The sequence below is a fragment of the Tympanuchus pallidicinctus genome, unplaced genomic scaffold (genome assembly GCF_026119805.1).
Source record: "Tympanuchus pallidicinctus isolate F22 unplaced genomic scaffold, pur_lepc_1.0 scaffold1, whole genome shotgun sequence".
In the NCBI taxonomy this organism is placed as follows: Eukaryota; Metazoa; Chordata; class Aves; order Galliformes; family Phasianidae; genus Tympanuchus; species Tympanuchus pallidicinctus.
Genome location: NW_026294618.1, coordinates 78,263,512 through 78,285,642, shown reverse-complemented (window position 1 = coordinate 78,285,642; position 22,131 = coordinate 78,263,512). Strand labels below are relative to the sequence as shown.

At 37.9% G+C, this 22,131-nt stretch overlaps 1 protein-coding gene and 1 long non-coding RNA gene across 12 annotated transcripts in view; one reads left to right on the top strand and one right to left on the bottom strand.

Moving 5' to 3' along the window:
* The window catches only part of BIRC6 (baculoviral IAP repeat containing 6), a 181,760-nt gene that overhangs the window by 44,289 nt on the left and 115,340 nt on the right, over positions 1–22,131 (bottom strand). For all 9 annotated transcript variants that reach the window (XR_008206958.1, XR_008206963.1, XM_052683945.1 and 6 more), the window contains exon 65: positions 21,136–21,304. Coding sequence is in view for 7 of the 9 variants with exons in the window: in XM_052683945.1 (XP_052539905.1) it covers positions 21,136–21,304 (169 nt within the window). In the remaining 2 variants the exon portion in view is untranslated. The remainder of the gene's footprint in view (positions 1–21,135; positions 21,305–22,131) is intronic.
* Positions 11,117–15,353, top strand: LOC128081168 (uncharacterized). Of its 3 annotated transcripts, none has more exons than XR_008207021.1 (3): positions 11,117–11,384; positions 11,651–11,973; positions 13,098–15,353. It is a non-coding gene; the product is annotated as an uncharacterized LOC128081168 (long non-coding RNA). The 3 variants fall into 3 exon arrangements; XR_008207017.1 differs by having other exon boundaries at positions 11,117–11,509; XR_008207016.1 differs by having other exon boundaries at positions 11,117–11,543.

Genomic DNA, 22,131 nt, shown 5'->3' with positions numbered 1-22,131 from the left:
GCATCAGAAGAGATGAGTCCCTTTGCAGCAGCAGGAGGGGGAGAAGCCTCATGCTGGAAACTTACTTCCAGCTCAGGAGTTACAAACCCTCTATCAGAGCACAGTGAAACAACGCAGTAATGGTGGGTCTCCTAACATATGCAGGCTCCAAGTTCATGATGATGATTATTATTCAAATTCAGCCTTCTTCAAAGCACCTTGTTCCTATGGGGTCAGCAGTAGCAATCAAAAAAAGAAAAAGAAAAAAAAAAGAAAAAAAAAAGAAAAAAAAGAAAATAAACCAAATATGAGAAAACTGAAAGAAATCAGAAATTACTTATTGAAATGGCATTCAAACAGTAGTGTGACTTCAACAGATGTGCATTTCTCCATTGCCTCAAAAGACAGCATGGAACTGGAAAAGGGATAAAAGGCAACTGAAAAACTGAAGGTGCAGCAGGAGAGCTTCTGTACTACCTTAAATGAAATGAAGACCTCGCAGCCCCAGAGACTAAAGAAGCAAATGATAAAGTTTTTCAAAATTATCAGTGGTAAAGAAAACGTGAATAGGACCGAACCACACATCGAAAGAACTTGGCATGCCATGAGAAGGCTGCAGATTGTAAAAGAACATCAGGATGTGTTACACAATGCTTCACAGTTAGGCTTTGTAAGAGCTCAGCAGTAAATGCTGGGGCAGAAATATTATTACAGGTTTAGAAGTAATTGGGTAAATTCATGTAAGAATGTAAGAACAGGGCACCGAGGACTCATAAATGAGGCGACACAAGCCCTGGCCACACAACGGCATTAGCAGCACAGCAGTTACAGGTCAGCTCCACTGCTATGCTCTCCCACAGGCAACTGTTAGTGCCCACTGCCGGTGATAAAAGCACCGGGCCGACAAGCATGGTCTGCCCCAGCATCGCAGCGCTCACACGCCTGCTCTGGGAAACTAGCAAAAAATAACAGGCTCACTGCTGCAGGAAAGGGAAGTTGTGCGTTTCAACTCCAAGCAGCAAGATGTGTTGTTCAAGTTAGTTGGTCTGTCAATCGCCTGGAGTCTGGGCAGGAATGCTGCTCAGAGGGCAGCCCAACGCTCTTAAGTTCTGCTTCATTTATTTTTAAAGCATAATTGATTCTGGTGAAGATAGATTTTTTTCAGGAAGGTTTTATTTACAAATGAAATTGAATAACATTATTCACTTAAAAATCTTGATATGAATACATCAATGAACGCAGAAAACAAACCTTTGCCAGAAAAGCACGAGGCATTGTTGCATGAAGCCAGTGCGTACAGCTGAGCAAACGCAACTGACAATTTCCTGTTTTGAAAGGGCAAGATATGGCAGACATACAAGGGATACACAACAGATATGAAAGACATACAAGGGAAGCAGCTTTGTAAGCATGATTACCAGAACCACACGTGGTCCACAATATTAGAAACAGTGCCATTTCCATGTCACACTCATGTCCCTGGGAACAGAATCAATGACAGACACCGTTCTCTGCTATTAGTTAATACTCCAAATAATCATGAATAGGTAGTCAGGTAATAAAGAGAAGTTTCTTGGACGCAACAAGAACCATCAAATAAGAATAATTAATGAGAACTAAAAATGAAAAATGTCATATTCACTTTTTTTGGTCTTTTTCCTGTTTCAGTTTAAATGGTCCAGCAAGTATCAGTGTAGAAGGGATTTAACCAGAGTACTGCACAGAGGAAATTCATACTGCTAATGGATCCAGTCCCACTGCACTTCCAAAAATCTCCCCTCCCAAAGGTCCACGCACTTCCCCCAGTAGTCGGCACCAGATGTGTCCCACAGATGCTCACATAGGAACAGAAAGCACATCATATCCAAGTTTGTCAAGACCTACTTACAATGCTGAAGGTGACAGTTTCTTGGATCCTATCATTACCAATGATGAGACTTGGTGTCACCACTAGGAGCTGAAGTCAAATCAGCAGTGCATGGAGTGGCAACGTGTGAACTCCCCATCAAAGAAGTTCAAGACACAGCCCCTCAGCAGGTAAAGTGATGTGCAATGTTGTGTGAGCTAGGAAAGGACTAGGGTCCTTCCAGATTTCCTGAAACCTGGTCAAAGCATCAACTCTGACTGCTGCATTACAACACTGATAAGCTGCTCCAACTTCCAGAGTCAGACAAGAGAAGATGACAACCTTCATCTTCCAACATAGTAATGCCAGGCCCAATACCAGCTTGCACACTGTGGAGCATGATGCCTGTTTTGGCTGAACTGTCCTACCACAACCATTTTAAGTCCAAATTTGGCTGACTTCCCCCTGTGTGGTCTGGTGAAAGATGGACTGCATGGGCAATGTTTTCCTAGCAACGATGCTGTCACAGCAGCTGTGAAAGTGGGTCACCTTTGCTGGTGCAAATTTTGATAAGGGCAGCATGCATTTTCTTGTCTATGGCTGGCAAAAATGCATGGCTATTAGTGGTGACCGTGTTGAAAAAGAATGAGTTATGGCTGTGAACATGCTCTATCAAAACAGTGTTACTGTGTTCTTTGTATCTGTTGTAGTTCCATGTAAATACATAGGTGGCACTACTTCTCTTTGCTATGGCATTTAATATGAAAAGAAAATTTCTATTTGAAGTAGATTTAATGAAATTAATCTAATATTAGTTGTAAGCTAAAAATGTCAAATAAATCATCCTCCTAACTAAGAAAGTAAGAAAAATATTCTCCTTAAGAGAAATTCCATTAGTTAAATGGCTGTGGACAAAAATTTTATTGAAAAATAAAATCAAATAGAATCAGGTGCAAGCTTGCATATTGCTACACGTTAAGTGTGCTTACTTTTGGATATGACCAAATTCTTAGATTTACACAGCAACTCTATTTGTCGGCCCATTCATTTGTTGCACACTCACATAGGCATGCTCTAAGTGTATTATTAGAAATCAGAATACATATTTACCCCGTTTTGAATTCCTAAACCATTAAGTATAATTGAAGCTAATTCTCAAGTGCAGGCACTCCACAGAGGTTAAAGGAAAGGTATCCCTGCTCTACGAACACAAAGCAGGATTTTTAAGGAAGTTAATCTGGCTTTCATCATCTCAGCATTGGGAGGGGGAACAATGATTTCACTATTTTTGGCAGGAGGAGTGGGCAAGCAGCCACCTTGTAATGGTCCTCAGCAAGTCATGTTACCCCTTCCAGCCCATAAAACAGTCACTAGTATTTTAAGGCAAGACAGGAATTGAAAATAAGATGGAAATCTGCCATTTCATAGCACATGTTGCAGAAATCAACGTAGAAATTCAAAATTAGATAATGAAGGATTACTTTTTTTTTTTTTTTTTTTTTTTTTTTTTTTTTAAAACCATTACTTCAATAGATGGAAGAAGGCCAAGACTTCGGCTTTTACTTCTAACTCCACACTATCAGCAAAGGACACATTACTATTTGAGTGAATGGACGTGCTTTCACTGTGCTTCAGGGCAGACTTTCCTTTTGTGAGCATACCTACAATACCACACACTCAAGTGACAGAAAGAAGACTATTTTACAAATCTCATTCTGTCTTAAATAACTAACTATTTTGCCTGGTCCTCATGACAAATGTACATATGCAAGACAGAACCTTTACCACTTCAGTGTATTTTCTGTTGAACAGCTGATTATTTAAACATCAACGTGGGGTTTTGGTATAAACGGCGCAGGCTGTGGAGAAATTGAAGCCTAATAGCCTTCCTGAACCTACATTATATGAAAGGCAATCCCCTGCACTCAACACGTTGAGTACCCTAGAGTGCAAGCAGCCATGCGGTAAATTTATCGACCAGCATGTCTGAGCATCATGTACGATGGAAAGAATCATCTCCACACCACAGACATGCAGAACAGGAAAGTTTACATCATCCATGCAATGCCAGGCAAGCTCCTGTACCGCTTCTTAAAATCTGTCATCCACTAGCCCGAGATTAATGCATAACAACAAACTCAAAAAAAACAGTGCACTGTTTTTAAATGAGTGGTACTGGTGAAGCTGTGCTCTTAAGAGGACAAGAAAATAGAAAAACTAGGGTTTGTGTTCTGAAATAAGCTCTTTCCAGACTAACACCTTCAACTGCAGAGACTTGTTTTCTTGTGACCTGCACTCAAAATTCCAAATGCAAAAAAGGAAATATTACAAAAGCATCTGCATAAGAATATGGGAAATGCTAGTTTTAACCTTTTATTTTCAAAAGGAAGAGAGAAAACAAGAACACACACACACAAAGCAACAGATGAGATAGTGAGACTGCCAAGAATAATCAAGACCTATCACACCATCTAACAAATGAGAGTTCCAAATGATGAAAATTAAAGGCAGTGCTCAATGTTCCATTAAGTTTCTCTTCAAATTCATTCTGATCTTCATGACTCCTAACTGTTATGAAATTTGATCCAGAAGTACAGGGAACTCCTCCTCAGGAAAGCTGAAGTAAATTATCTAAAACTAATCATGGCAATCTTCTCTGTATATATTTCTTCTTTGCACAAGAAACTCTTAGCATCTTATTCAATTACGCAACATGTCTAAGTCACTAATAGAGGAAAAAGAAAAAAAACACATTGAAAATGCATTATTTACTATTCTAAACTTTTAGGAATCTCTTATGCGCATCAATAAAATGTTCATGCCCAGCAGTTACAATACCACTAGCAACAAGGAGCAGTATGGGATAAGAACAGAAGGGCATCAATGTTTCTACAATGTGATATGGAATTACAGGACACCCAGTGTAATGTCCTATTATGCTATGATATCATATTCTCTTTTCAAAAAGCACTGATGCTGTTGGTTATTAATCTGTGAGTGCGTTTGGATCATCTGGTAGATTGCAGAAATCTATTCCGGACACCCACCAGCTATCCAACTACATTTATTAAATCCACATGAAACCATTTGAGACGTACAGTCTAAAGTAAAAATAAGAGAAAATGTGAGTTCCAATAATATTTACCATGGAAATTTTCAAAGATGCAATGTGGTACCTCAAATTTCAAAAGGCCTGTGAAGTGTCTTTACCAACTACAATGTGAGAGAAAGCTAATTTAGTAGTTAGAGGCTCCCAGTTTGATCCTATTAGCAGAGATGAACCTACCAATTTTGGCTGCCAATTAATGAAATGGGAAACAAACAAACAAACAAACTCCAGGATGAAATACTCATGGACCTTAGCAGTAAGATAACATTGACCAGGAAAGCTTATGTTTAAGCTCTCTTTTCTTTAAAGAAGGCAGAAGCTTTACTGCCATATCCCTTGAACAGTCACACGGCCAAAACCAAATCCTTTTAAAGACAACAGCCCTCACTGCCTTTTCTTCTGAAGTAAACAATTAGAAACAAAACCACAGAAACTAACTTCAGTAATAAAATGAATACCAGCTGCATCTCATATATGATGTTAGCTTCTACAAATCCTTGTATATCAAGGAAGCTTATTAAAAAAGATATCTCATCTTTGGAAGGCAAAAGGCAAACACTGCAGTTTAGTTTCCTTTTACATAAAACATATTGCACAGCCGAGTGCAAGGCATCAAAGTCTGCCAGAAAAATATACTTCATGTCAGTACTGGAAGACTGATGTTCAAGCAGATCCAAAGGGGATACCATAAAACAACAGGTTCTTGGCAGACTGATACAGACAGATAAGCAGTGTGTTGCTCCTGCTTCAAAGCAATCATACTATCCTGTAACCACAGAGGTCCAGAACTTCATATTGGTCTTGAGATAAGAAAACCTAGTTTCCTTATGCTTTCAAGATAGCCCTGTAAAGAACTTCTGGGGACTCAGTCATAATTTTGGAAAAGCATCTGTAACTTAAAGCTCATATAAACAAATGGACAAAAAAATTCCACTCGTTATTCCAGAGATCTGTCCTTCTGAAAAGTACTCCACAGAAATTCAGCAGTACATAGGTGAGCAAAAGCAGAAGGAAGAACAAAGTGTGATGTGAGAAGCCTCACTTAAATCTAGCCCTAACACTTCTTATCTCTCTCCTGATACTTTTTCAGGTATATTGCCTAAAAAATTCCCTTCCTTATGGGAAATTTACTGCAATCAAGTGAGCGGAGCTAGAGACTGCATGTTAAAGCATGCTCTGTATATGCAGCTCCAAAAGTCATCAGCAGCTGTGTAAATCAGTGAAGAGCTCTCTAGTTAATGGTCTGATGCTCAAAAGCAATCTAAAACAATGTGGAGTACAGAAACAGATGAAGACTGAAGTAGAAGATAAAACCTCTTTGAGAGGTTTTTTGCAAACTAATAATTTGTTGGAGAAAAATAGTTTGTTTGCTCTTTGGAGGTAGAAAATTTTAGTCTTCAAAGGACTAAGTGTCTTATCCGACAAATAATCCAGTATCTAGTTAGAAAAGAAACTCAGGTTGCTTGGTCTTTAATTCTCAAATACCTCAGTAGGGTAATGTTTCAATGCATACTTCATAACAACTCCCTGTAAATTAAAATAACATTCTGCAACAGAGTCAAATTAGATGTACAAGTTCACAATGAGTTCTTTCGTACACCTTCAATATTATTAAGCACATGTAGATAATCAGTTTTAATATTTTTTAAAAAATCTGTTCATTTAGTTGTTGTACTACAAAAACATCACTAGGAAATACTTCAATACCTTAAATGCTTTTAAAATATGATAAGCACATCCTCATTCTTTTTGCAATAGAAAATAAAAGAGGTCACAAGGAGAATGTCATGGTCTTGCTCCAAAACCATTTCAAAGTAAAGATAAGAAATCAGAAGAAAGTCACAGCAAAAGGTACTAGGACGACAGTTCCTTCTCTGTATTTAAATAGAAGCAGTCATCTGGACTCACTCATACGCACAGAATTTGTTCTTTCTCATCAAGCAAGATGCTTTAAAATCTTTGAAGAAAACGGAATTTGTTTTAGTTCTGTTGTTCACCAAGAGCCACTTTCCTGGACTAGGATCAATGCTCACTACTTTGCCTCTCCAGGCTTGCCCAGGAGAAGGATCCAATATTTGCTTAACAGATAACTCTACCACAATAAAACTTATGAACATGACAGCTCAGAAATTTGATAGTTGAAATTCTCCATCCTGCAGAAGCGTGCAGCTTACATTCAAACCAACTTGAAGAATTAGTCCCGGATACCTTTGGAAGAAAACCTCTTGAGCTATAAAGAATGGCACTGAATCATCACTGAAGCATTTTAAAAATTACCAATCACTTTTCAGAGGTACAACACTCATACAAGAGATTCTCTTTGATATCACAGCAAAAGTAAAAAGTGAAGATGCCTGACATCCGATGTGAGACTGCCTAAAGCAATAGTCTTTTTTCCATCATTCCATTCCACAACACCCAGTAAGTGACCACAGTTGGAGTCAGCAAGATTCAGCCAACAGCTCCCAAGTAACTTCCATTCATCAAGAGAGCTTAAAATAATTCCCTCCAAGCCAGTATGGGACACATCACTCAACATCCTCCAAAGGCACGCTGAGCTCAGCTATCAAACTTGCCAGTTTTCTTGATTAAATACTGGTATGCATTCCAACCACATGCACAGACAACAAAGCAGTGGTTGATCCTGACTGGTGCTAATGGAAGCTGGCAACAGAAGGAGTGTGGCAGAAAAACTGATATTACTCTCTATGTCAAACTACTATGGGTGGCACTGATAAAGCTTAAATTGCTTTCTTAATATAGAAGTACTATACAGCAAGTGTGAGGGACTGGAACATGTAAGTTTCTGGTGGTGAAGATTGACAGATGGGGAAAAGCTAGAACTCATAGCTCTGAGACAATTCTGTATGATTGAAGTTCCACAATCAGAAGGAAAATTCTTACAACATGTAGATACGTAGCTTAAGTGTCAACATCATTCGAACAAGGCTGAGGTGATACACATCAAGAGCTATGAATGACAACAGTAAGAAATCTAAAAGTAACTTAAGCTTTTTTTCCTGCAACAGACAGCAAAATAAAGACTTTGCAATGTGTCTCAGACTAACCTTGCCATCACTGCAGACTCAAAGGCATCACACATTACCTGTGTCAGAAAAAATAAGTAAGGCGCTCATACGCTCATAACCAACTCTCACTCTCCCTCCCCCCCCCCAAAAAAAAAAATAACAAACCAGTAGCTGTGTTTAGATCTCATGAGAATAAAATACCAAAAGCCTTACAAAGGAGGGGGAAAGGGCATGGACATCTGCTTCTTGGTTACACTAAGCAAACTGGTTCATCTTTATCACTGCATCTCCCAACAGACACAGCTTTTCTCTATTGTACTGCAATTCAAACTGAAACAGTGTCAGATCTCAAATAGATGTTTGTGGAAGTTGTCACAGAAGAAAACTAGAACGTATAACCTACAGGATGCATTTTCCTGCATTTTAGGGAAAATGCAGAACAAATACAAGGGGAAATAATCTTCATACATAAATGATGTATGAGTGATCCTCTGGATCTCATTACAGTGTCTTAAATAGATTTTTAAGTCTAGACAATCCTTTATGCTTTTCTTCATATTATCCCCTTCAAATCTATATTTACATTCTCCTTTAACGTGCAATCTTCTCCAGAGCATTCATTCTCTATAGGGCATGAATACCTCACTCAGAATATGCAGATTTTAACAAAAATAAAACACACACGATAATGTTAGGGTACATTAAAATCAAAATTATATACATTCATAAAAACGCATGAGGAAAAAAAAATCAAACTTACACCTTGGCTAAGAGTACTTGTCTGTTTTGTAAGTGTGATGCTATGGGTATAACACATTCCTCACAGCTGTAGCACAAAGCAGGATAATGATCATTTACGGACTGAAACTGTATATCATTGTATTTATACCACTGAGTTTTTACAAGATAACTTGGCAACTCTTGCTTGAAATATGAATATCTGTAAAATATGACATATATTTGTATTGGTCAGGACTATTTCCATGCAATACAAATGCTCAGACACCAGCAGTAATGAACAGAACGACCTCTAACCAACAGAAATTGCTCGCGCTGCTCTTGGGATGCTACACAAATTAGTTGCCAATGACTTGCCAAAGTCTTACTAAATGCTTGAAAGGTTGGCCTAGATGGAAAAAATGGAATTACACTTAGTGCATTTCTGGATACCAAAACCAAATAGCACATAACCTTTTCACATCCACAACAAAACAAGTGCTTTTATTACTGATGTGTATAAGATGTGCCAACTCTAAGACTATTTTATGCAAAATATAAAATATCTCCCTAATTTTTCATACAAAACATTATGCAGAAATCAAGGTCTTTTCAAAATGACCCCATATTATTCACTTAAGATGTAAAAATGTGAAAAATCTCACATGGAATTTTCTCTTCATATTGAAGATGTGTTGTGGTTATAAAGGAGTTTGGTATTAGTAAATATCAGTTTCCACCCAACACAGATGAACTCCTCAAGCTTCCTGTAATTAAGAAATGTTAGGATTGACAATCTTTTTATTTTTTTCTTCTCCCCTACAGACAAGAACTCTTCTCCACCGTCGCTGCCCCATCCCTCTCACTGTGCTGTGCTCGGTGTGTTCTCCAAACTTCAGCACACCTGCCCAGCCGCACATCCTAATGCAGAGGAAGGATGGATTATCACACCAAGGCTGATGCAAAGGGCGGATCTGAATCATGGCGTGCAAGAGCTGTTGCTCCCCCTCCATTGTGTGCAGAGGGAGCCCCAAGAGATTTGTTTCCCTGGGTTCATGTAGCTCCTGTACTATCAGCTGCTCACGTGGCTCATGACAGCAGGCTGATGCAAGAGCTCAACCACAGCTATAACCAGGCCAAGAAATACTTAGCAGGTCCTTTTGCTGCTCTCTGTGGGTACATCTTAATTAGCCATCTATTTGTAGTGCAGCTGCTAAATTTACTTTATTGTCACCATTTATACTCAACAACACTGCAAGAAATTCTTCTGCTGGCCTTGAATCCTTTAAATCAAGTTGTGTTAAATCGACAAGGTGATGGATTCTTACCCTCCAAGTACATCATTTATCGTTAAATAGAAGACACACATTGCACAATTTATCTCCTTTCACAAAGAGTTCAGGTTTTAACATGTGAAGGTTAATATGGTATGATGGCTTGAATATTAGGTTACCATTAAGTGGGAACAGTCAGAATACACAGGTGACATTTTTCCCATCTCTGTATCCAAGCAGATCTAAACAAACAGAACTTCGAGATGCATCGACAGGAAACCATTCCAAGAAAACTGAAGTTGCAGCAGCCTTTTCAGAACACAGAGAGCTTAAAGTGGAAGCCTGCATGTTCACACTATAATATATTTTAGGGAAGCAGTGCTGGACAGATTAAAACTAATTCTTTGCACCATTCTTCTAGAGCCAAACAACTGCACCGAGTCAACACTAAGCTCAGCATAAGGACAAATCAAGTACCAGCACCATACACAGTGCACTGTACTTCAAACATGGCAGTCACCATTGAATAATGCACACTGAAAATACTGGGTGTTGCCATTCATCTATGAAGTAAAAAAAAATGTACTTTTAACACTTCAGAAAAATGAGACAAAATACTTAATGTGTAAAACAATTTTAAATTTGAAGTATTTAAAGTGATGATTTTACCCTCTTGCTTTCTTTAAACACTTCACAAAAAGATTATTGAAAAATGAATTTCAAGCAACTCATTGTTACTTCTGAACTATGCTGTTCTAGAAAGTGGTGGAGGTTTCTCGTTGTTGTCGGTTTTCCTTTGAAGAGGTTGGGAAGAAGCGAGCTGCCCCCTCCCCTGCACTGGCACAGGCAGAAAACACCTCTGTCATCTACCTAGGAGGAATCAGGGGCACTGCCTCCTCTGAAAGGCAAACAGGAATATTTTTCTCTAAGTCTGTGCTTTCACTAATTACACCCTAACCTGCATTCCTCTGCTGGTGAGTACAAAAACGTTATGAGCGTCAGTATTTCCCTTAGAAACGATTGCCTGTCAAACAAAGCGTAAAAAGACAACAGGCAAAAACACAGTTTCAGCTCGAATGCCTTAATGCCACTACTTGTCTCGCAGCACTCCATCAGCACCCCCCAAAGTACAGTTAGCTGCACTCCTCCCCTCGCCGCACACTTTCTCTGCTGTTGCAAGATAAAAATGTGCCCGGCCTGACAATGAAGCAGCGGAGCCATCGCACATTGTTATGCAACTCGCTGTCTGCAAGGGTGGTTCGTAGCTCCTTCTTTATTCAGCAAGTGCCAAGTGCATGTTTAATCAATGTCACAGCTCGCCACAGTGTGCGACTGGAGCCGCCGTCATTCCTCCCCTCAGATCTGTCTGCTTAAGTCCTGCAGTGCTCCGAAGAATACCTTGGAATTATTTCCAGAGCCTCTGAGCGCAGGTGTGTGGCAGCGCTGACACGGCCGCAAGCAGCACAGACTTCCTTGCATCCCTCCTCAGTCTGGACTAAAATTACGGAGCGCGGCTGCACGTAGTTTGCTGCATTTGGAATTACGGCACGTCAACGTGAGAAAGCCTCTTCAGGCGGCTGCCACAGAGCGTAAATCACAGGCTGGTGGTGGTGGTGGTGGTGGGGGGTCGGAAATCTTAATAAATAACTAAATATCATTGAATAAAACAGGAGCTGCTCATTTTTTTTTTTCCAAGGCAAAACCAAACGGCATACATTTTGTTGCTCTACATCATCCAAGGAAAAAAAAATCCTCATTTTAATGAGAATTAGTCAACAGCAAGGATCATTACCAGAAGGGTTTTTCGACTAACCTCAATGCTGGTGGATCACCGAGGGAAGCTTCTGTAATGTTATTCCCCTCACCGTTAAACTTCTTCATCAAGGAACTGTCCGTGCTCGTGCTGGGTCTATCTGAACGAGGAGAGCAGCCCCTCCATGAAGATAAAAGCCTGGCTTACCACCGAATCGACGAGTAAGAAGCATGTCTGATGACATTTTATTCCTGATGCAATGTAGGGTAAGAAACATCATCTTATTTTACCTTTCTGGGAGATGTGCTCTGAGCTGATGGCTTTAATTAGACTCAGCAAAATACATTCATCATCAATGATTAAAGATGCTTGCCAAGAGAGAAAAATGCTGTAGCACTATAAAATGTGACTGCAAATCTTCAATAAATGTAGGTTATCTGAACTAGTAAAAAGCCCAATCAAATTTCAGTTTAAGACATGAAATTTCTGATCAATACGGCTAAAACAGCATAGCAGATTATGTACGATATAAACATCCCAGCCACCAGAGAACATAATCTTATAGGGAATGTGTTTCTAGAAGATATTACGCTGTAAATTAAGAGTGCAAGAACAGCTAAGTAATAGAGACAGGCTGTCAACCTCACTTTTGCAACAAAAATAGGTAATAAATCATACATATGTCTGTAAGTCTCTATCTCAAGTCTTTAAACTGCACAGAATGTTGCTGCTATGAAAGCACTGCTGTCCTTTGGCATACTGCAGCAATAAGCATCCAGAATAGTAATAACCTTTATATTTGGAGAGACAGACATCTTCTGTTCAATGTTTACTGTTGCATGTATGTCCAAAAGCTGATGTATTAAACAAGTAAAAGGATGAGATCTCACCTGCAATCGCCTACTTACGGCTCACTGCTCAAAAAAAAAATCTGCTGTACTGTGTTAAGGAGGCACATTATCCATGCTGGGCAACAGCAGACATGAACATTTTCAACTGTTTCTGTACTGTGACAGTTAAATTATTTAACAGCCGCTGAAAATTCACAGAATCTCTCCGGGCATTTCAGAGCATTTGACAATGCCTCCATACCTGTGTTCGTCGATTGGATGTTACGTGAGGAAACAAATTAGCTGGCTTTAGACACATTTTACATTTCTTTTATAATAAGGCACATTAATTGAGTTTGAAGCATCAAGCTGTTTTTCACTCCTTCTATCCAATCTGCATCTATTTCTACCATCTACATGTTTATACAAAAAGAAAAGATGAATACAACTCAATAAATGTAGAAATGAGAAAAAAATTGTAAAGCACAGAACTACATTTAAAAAGATGAGAGCTTGCACATTTGTCAGACCAGATTTACCATTTGCTTTCTTTCCTCTAGCTAGCTGCCAGAATACTGGTGAAGAAATTTGCAGGAAAAATGGGGACCTCTGCCATCACAACACTGGAGGATGTAAAAAGGCGAGAGGAGAAGGAGGAGAAAGAAGAATCTATTCTAGCACTGCTTGGAATTATTGGAACTGTGCTCAATTTATTCGTTATTGTTTTTGTGTACATCTACACTACACTTTGATGGCATTTTTGAACACCAATTGCATAGCACACAGTGCAAAGACCAGCGATGGTAAGGATGATTTCTAAATTTAAAGCAAGAAAACTCACAGTCTGAAAAGATTATCAAAAACATTCCAGAGCGAAGTGTCTGGCTAAGGGCACTGCAACAACTGCTAAATGCATCTGTGAGCCCAGGTAGGGTGCTACATTATGTAAATCAAGACAGACAATATTCAGTTTCTCATGGATGAGAGATTAAACCCAAATAATGTAACCTGAGGTGGCACTGTTTTATTGACAACAAATGTGCAAGGCACAAAAAATATAAACAGAAAAACAGTGAAAACAACCAGAACACAGAAAGAGATTACTAAATACATGAAGATATATATAAGCAAGTCCCATGATGCTTACTGTAGTTTTGTGCAGTCTGTCTCTTCATAGCTGAGACCAGAAAACAGACAAAAGGGTTTTATTTCTAGATCACCATAATTTAGGCTTAAAATCTAAACAGATGTGCAATAAGTGTGGAAAAAGGAACAGTGTTATACCAAAAATTGTAATATTCTAAGTAAAATTTTAACTATTGACTGACTATATTCTGCAGCATTTTTGTTAGTATTGTGGAAAGCTGAAAAAACTTAGGTTCTATTGCCTTTACTGAATCTGTATTTGAAATCATGCTATACTGACAATGTGCTTTTCTAATTAAAACTCCTTTTAAGTGGTGTGAAAAAATAAACGAGAGTTTTAGTACTTCTTTTAAGAAATATTAAAAATTACAATGCTTTGACACATATTCTCCAAAGGAAAAATAAATACCAGAAACTACATTTTCCATATTACCATCTTCAGAATGTGTTTAGTGCAAGTAAAATACAACTTCATAGTTTTACCTGATGCTTATTTTCAGGTAAGATAAAAAAGAATGCATGGTGTTGTATGGAAAATAGCTTCAATATCATTTCCCAGAAGAATATACTCTCTCTGGACCAAGTCCTTCCCTTTCTGAATGGCTTAGGCCCAGAACTGCAACTCCCGTGAGTACTTCATGGAACGCACCATTACTTTACTGAAATCCATTAAACTGTTTTCATGTATGCTTTTTTAATTTCATTTTTATGTATGTTTTTGAATTTAATCCAAATCTGCAGACAATCTAAGGTTATCAAAGTTTCTTTTATACATGAATATACTCCATGTATTTCTTCTAAAAGAAAAGCTACTATTGAGAGCTGAGGATTAAAAACCATAATTGAGAAAACTCATGTACAAATAGAAAGAAGGGGTGTGGAACTGATTTTAAAAAGTACCATTCTGAGTATTACATGTGCCACATGAAGAACAGGACAGCTGTGTTTCTGAAAATCAGCATGGCAAAACTACACACATGGCAAAATTACACACAGCAAATAAGCAGAACCTCATGTAGATCAGCTCATTACTGTACAGAACCTCCTAACTGCTTAACCAAGGGAGCCTTCAAAAGTCATATCTTAACAATATGTACATAAAACAAGGTCAGGGATCTATGATAGAAAGAATTTGGCACTGATATTTCAATCAGTTACAGAAATGACACTGTAAGGCAGTGATTTACAGAAGAAAGAGGTAGAAGATGGCATATTCTGATTTTGCTACTCTGAGTCAATACCGGCTAATCTAGAAGAAATGATAAATAGAGCTGAGGCTGCACTGGAAGAAAACATGCAGACAAGAAAACTTACCCACTATCTGTATTCTATAGCAATTCTCTGGTATTGTATACTAATTTTCAGAGCATTCTGTAAGGCTCAGCTGTATTGAAAAGAAATCAAGTAGCTTATTCATTTCTACTTAGGACTATAGGACGTAGGCAGTACTCTTTCTTTCTTTCAATGTATTACTTATATTAGTATATTTATGGGCATCATCACATTAATCTCATAAAACATAGTTATGTGATGGGGCTTAAATTAACAAGTTACATGAATCTGGAAACTAACAGAAAGGAAAATTCAGATAGAAACTGTTTATTTTGATCCTGAAGTTATTTTAAGCTTGTCAATTCTGTGAAATCAATAAACACTTTCATTTCATGTCATTTCAGTGCATAACTATCTTCTCCAAACTGTAACTTGACCAGTACACCAACGTTGGGGTGTGATACCACACTTCTCACTGTATAAGGCACTTCAACAGCACATTAGGTAAAGAGCACGCCCAAAGTTAGAACCATCCATGGAGGAAGTCCAGCATCATTCCTTTACCAGTGAACGAGTTCATTAACATTAATGAAAACTAGAGGCATTTTTAAGTTTGGATAATTGTATACTGTCTACCTAAACTGCCATTGAACTTTCTGGTTTTTCATACCATACAGGCTTTGACTTTCTGAAAGAAGTAACGGGGTAATTTTATCACAAAGATTGCCCCAGCATATGAGTTGTATTTCGTTCCAAAAAAGAATTCTGATATCCTCTCTTAAATGACAATATTTTCATCTTCGTGCTCATGCAGACTTAGATCTAACTTTACTTAACTAGCTCCAATCCAATAGAGCCAGCGTTTACACCTTTAATCAAATATATGCATAAGAATTTCAAACAAAGAATTTAACAGCAACACCTCTTACTATTTATAGTTAAAAATCTATGGAAAAGCAGAGTTTCATGACGACTCAATGTTGACACTGCAGTAGTACCTTCAGCAGTGGAGGAATAAAGATGTTAGCACACAGTTTAATGAACTCATTGTACCAACTTCTGAGACCCGTAAGGGAACACAAGATTCCAGAAGTATTCAGCCTTCTCAGTCCAGTAGAAATGGACTGCTCTTAAAACAGCAAAGCAAAACCACAGAGTGCCTAGAGGAGACCTATGATCAATAGAAAATAAACGCTTCAGTAAAAAGCTGGTATAGTTCAAGCTCTGAGATGAGGAAGGCAGGCCTGAAATAGATAAAGCCTCAAAGATCTATCAAGAGGCAGAAAAACAAACTCAGTATGATCACCTTCAGCAGATTTGCCCACAGTATGTACTGCATACAAAAATTTCCAGAAGAGGTACTTGGCAGCAGGCTGGAACAATTCAACTGCTAATGAATCCACATATCCAGGATGTCCCCATACTTGATAAATAACAAAATATGCATTTAAAGCAAAAATTGGATTGTTACGAAGTACAACATCCTGCACACACAATGCCTTTAGTAAAGCCCTCCCACAGAAACACATCATTTGTTTTCTGCAGTCAAATCCAAAGAAGACTGGATCAACACCACAAGCTATGCCGACCACATAACATGGATTCTCTCTTCACCAAAGGAGGGGGGTGACTAAAAGAGCCAAGAGGTAAGCATGCAAAGAAGTGGCTGCAAGATGTCAGCTCAAATCACATCACCATCTGCTTCCTGTATGCCTGGGAATTCAAGCAAAGAATTCAGGTACAATTCTGTGACTTGCCATGAAGTTTGTCTTCCAGGAAAGAGGTGGAAACAAATCTCTCTCCCGGGTTTAAACAAGGTTATGTCATCTCAGGACTTCTTAGGTATTAGTTTAGGAACCAGCTAGTACAGCTGCATTTTTAAGGAAGAACCACCTACCTATTGTAGAGCTTTCTTCTCTCCTTCTTATTAAATATTGGCTTTTGTTTTCATGAGCCTAGGTCTCCCAATCAAGTAACTTATTTTATCAGCAAAATCTGACCTTCTAGATAGCCATGTACTCCTGCTAGTACCTGATGATTGTGTTTGTTGGGAACTTCTTGTTGGAAGCAAATTTTATTCTGGTACACTGCTGAAGGAGAAAAATTTTCCACGTATTTGAGAGATTCTTAAAAATAAATTAGAATTTCAAATTAAACATGCTGTATGAAAGACAACAGAAAAGAGGTTTTCCATGACAGCTTTTGGCACAAAATACACATAAGTGCCCAGTAATGAATACATGTTAGATATTCCATGGCACAGAGCTTAAGAATTATATCAGTTTTACAAACATAAACATGAATTCTTTAGGAATAAACATAAATGTAATAGGAAAATCTCACCGTGCTACAAACTTATTTTTGTTTATAAAATGAAATATAACAAAGTCATAGTAATGCCATAACAAGATATGACACAAAGAAGGGAAAAATATTCAAGAAACAGAGAGAATTACAGTAGATATTGTTCCTTCTGCCTAGTGCTGAGATCTCTTGTATAATATGCAGAAGTCCTTGATAGACAGATAAACCTTCCTTCTTGACACGAAAAAAAACAATTACAGAAATTAATGGAAGTAGTCAGTTTGCAGTTTTCAAGGGCTTTACAATCACCTTACTCTGAAGCAGATGAAGCTGCAGAATGTGACAGAGTGATTTGGTTTGTAAAGATCTGCTTCAAGGTGAGGTTTCGAAACCATGTGAGCACTATTCGGCTGATTAACGTTACTTTAATCTAGAACAACCCAGATAAAAATCCAGACTGCATACGTTTCAGGGAAATTGAGTGGTAATGGCAAAACATATTCAAAGCAACAAAAACCCTCAATACATTTCTAAGCACAATAAAGGTGAATTTTATATTCTGGTACTGAGCCTGTTCAAGAATTTTGCAGGATGTAGCATACCTGCACCTACCGAAACATGTCTAAATAATACACAGAATTCTCACTAATACCAAAATGCCCATCATATTGTTTGGCTATGGTGACATCAGCCTAATGTGCAATAGTGAGACAAAGAAAAGCCAGCATTTCACTCATGTATACTTCTTTATAGAAAATATTCTCCACATAATTTTATATGTATGGCAGAGATAATAAGTGAAGATCATTTATTTAAATGATTTACAGTGAAATCTGTAATCTGGCAAGAGAATAAAGGTTACTCTTATGCTGGAGGTATTAACTAGTTCCAGTATTACCCATTCAGGTTTCAGAAAGTTACAGAGATAGTGAAATTTGCTATTTTCTGTCAGCATTTTGCTCAGAACAGCTTGTTACTGATGAGGTGCCAGAACCTGGGAACACTCTATTAGCATTCTGTATGCAGTGTTCTAATTTCTCAGTCCAGTATGTTACAGGAAAAATACAATCAGTTGCTTCTTTTACATGAAAGTACATTTGATAGCAGAAGTTACACCCATTTGAAAACTGGAAGACTGTGCTCATGAGCTTTACCAATAATACTGTTCCTTTTCCTACCTCTACTGGGTAAGCATTCAGTCCTACTGAAATAAAGATAAGAATTTAGCCTAGAGAACTTTGAAATTAGAAGGTCTAAGATGAAGGAGTCAAGTCTGTTCTACTACACTGCTCTGGTCTTCGAAGTTTAATTAAAGAAAATAAACCATCAAAGTTACCAACCATAAATACATTGCTTAAGGTAATTTTTCCATCTTATGAGCATTGTACCAGAGCTCAACATTGCTCCAAAACATCCAAACTTCCACCTCTCTTGTAACAGCCAGGTTCAGTGGTGTTTCCTGACACTCTGCTGGTGATACTAAGAACCCCAGCACCACCTGCAACTCATACACATTGATGTGAGCATTGTCTGCTTTTGCACTAAACAGTAATTACTGCATTGGAGTTATGCCTGGCTATCATTAAGACAAACTGTTTTCAGGGACTGCTTTTAAATTAAATGCATCTGACTCAAATATTCATGATGCAAAGACACTCTTTCCAGAATTCAAGCCTACTCACACATCGTCCTCTCACACTGGTGTCTTATTATGTTTCCAAAGACAAGCTTGACTGATACAAGCCTGTACAGCTTTTTTTCTTATTAATGAAAAACATTGTTAATTACAGTTTCAGGTATACATTTCTGAACAAATACAGCAGGAAGCACTTAAGACTGTATTGCTCAGATCAATGTATTCAGCATCACAATCTTTGAGTTCTAAATTCCAATGAAAGTAACAATCTTTGTGAATTTGGAATTAGGAGAGCTTTTCTCTAAAAAGAAAGGTTTTGCTATGCTTTAATAGAGTTTATCTGTTGCTTTATGAGCCACTCACACATTTATGAATAGTATCTGTTTTGTTCCCACTTGACTAATTGCTAATTCAGAACTGTAACATTTGAGTATCCTCTGACAATCATGATAGCAGTAGTCCAGCAAAGGAAAAGATACCTAAAATTCATATTTTCCACTGAGGCTGCTCTTTTCTTTGTACTTAGGGAAAACAAATTGTCCCTGAAAGTCAAACTTGTCTAAACTTCTCTGTACTAGCCACATATCTCATCTCTTCTATCATTATCTGACTGTTCTTCTCCAGTTAAAGGTGACTTACACAGACAGATATGTTTTCCAATAGAAAACAGCAAAAAGCAATTTCAACAGCTGCGAATCATTTATAACTCTGAACCAACAGCTTCATCCTCTAGATAAAAGGGCATTTTTGCCAGGTTTTTCAGTGACTTTTCCCTTCTACCTCAACAACAGAAGAATTTATGAAGGTCTGTTAGAGAGACTGCTTTTCTTCATTGTTTTACTTCATCTTTTTAAAAATCCCTTTACATTACATTTTCATTTGCAGCAATGAGCCTACCATATAAGCCGGTTCATCTTCCTGACTGCAATATGTGCAAAACAGGATCAACAAATTCATTACAAAATTGAGAGAGGTGTCTACAGCCTGGCAAGGGACAGCTTTGTATTTTTATTTTTTATTGTAAGGCCCCTGTAGGCTTGTTGAACTACTTTTCTTCCATCATATAAGATTATGTAATGCCTAGACTGAAAGAGCCACGTTTTTGTTTTAGTTCTGGGTTGTTTTGTAGACACTTAAGACACAGATGATTTCTCTTTAAACTCTGGAGACAAAATGTATCATACAATTCACCAAGCAGTTATGACACTGAAGAAATTCACATCATACATAATACAACTGGCATCCAAAAGAGCTACAGTGATGTGATTACATATTTATCTGTTACTTCAACAAGGCAAATCAGGCCCCAAACCAAATCATTTAGATTTGGAACAATATATTCTGCTGTTTACAGATTAAATCCATCTTTACAAAGCATCTGAATGAAAATCCAGCCTAAGGCAAAGTCTATGTTCCAAAGCATAAGGGTAAAATTTATCTGAAAAAAACACATCTACCAATAACTTTATACTAACACCTGTCATCTAGTGAGACTGAACATAGATCACAAACCCAATCTGATGTTTTTACCATTATTTCCACACAGGCATTTGCTTACTCACTGCTTGAAACTTTCTTGGATAACTGCAGTGTTTTCTGAATGAAAACCATCAAAACATCTCTCAGTAGTATTGCAGCAACACATAACTCTTTTGTTTTTTCTTAGAAAAGCAACTCTGATGATTTCATTGTTCATTTTTTAAAAAAATGTTGCAATTTACTTAAGAGGCTGAGTTTTGCATTTCCTAAATGCAAAAGTAAAAGTTCTGCTCAAAGTAAACACAGAACAACTCTAGAACTTAGTAGTTGCAACATGTATCTACTTCAGGCATATACTTGTTCAATTTTCTTAGAAAATTAATTATTTTCTTCACAGAAAGATTCCTGGTCTTCTATAAAGCACTCTTTCTCCATGGATCTTTTATGTAATCAGTAGAATTTTTCAGATGGAAATATGATATTCATGTTAATTTCAACAGCTTAAGAACTGAATTTCAAATTTAAAGACTCTAAAGCAATTAAGTTTAAGCACTAAGAACAAAAGAGTATTTCGGTGAATGCTGTTATTTAGTTTTCTAAGGCTGAAGTGAATAAACATTCAATAGTACAGTTCTAAAACAGCAAACATATTGACGGTAGCCAGAACAAGCCATTACTGATAGATACAGCACTGTTTTCTTATTCTGCTTATTTGACAGAGTTCAGTACCTTGGATCTAGAAGGAAAGAACGGCACGTTACCTGAATCATTGCGGAGGTATGATGACATTGCTGGAATGAGGCAAGACTGACTGAGGAGCTCCAGGAGAACGGACGGCAAGGCGCTGCTGTTCTGTCCTCTACCCTCATGGCTAGTCTGAGGGTCTCCATTTGATGCACTCCCTGCAGGATTTATGTAACTGGCAAGAACCTGAAATGAAGAAAAGTATTTAACCAAAACCGATTCATTTTAGGCAAAAGAACTTTGGTTTTCCTCCTTAAGGAATATCCCATAATACTTTTTGCAAGGTACTTTGCCAATTCATTACTTATGTTTATTTCAGCAGTCCCAAAGATATCTCAGAAGTTTTATTCAGTTCCTAGATTATCATCCAATTTTGGCAAACGATAAAATTAAATAACTATTTTAATTCTGAATGACTTCAAGAAATCAACTAATGTGAACACAGACAAGACTGCTAGAATTACTCAGAAGAGGAGATTGCAAGCTCACCGCCTAGATATGCTGCTGATCAATCCCATTCCCCTTTAGAACAGCCAATAGCTAAAAATTATCATTTTTTTAATGCCAATGTTGTAAAAGCTATTTGTGATCTACTTTTGGATGGAACTTTCAGTTGCACATGAGGTAACTTGTGATGAGCATGTCAGTAACCCTGAACAACTGCTCACGTGTGTGCTTGTGCTTCAGTAAACAAGGAGCAACCCTACACTCAGAACAGGTGGGAAGCCATCGTGGGCCATCCCAACTACAGCTATTGCTGAGTTCACAGGCCCTTAATGGATGCTGAAGACCTTCTTTTGTTCTCCTTCTTCCCTCTAACCCCACTACCCACTGTATTTTGCTGCAGCATCTTATTTTACCAGCGCTCCATACAACAGAACTTTCCAAAACAATCCTTCCAGAGAACTGATCGTAAAACTGACTGACATCTTTAGCAAAATGCTGAAGGGTTTTTATATTTCTTCCTCCCATTGCTGACTACTCAATGCAAACGTCTCCCTTCCTCATGACTT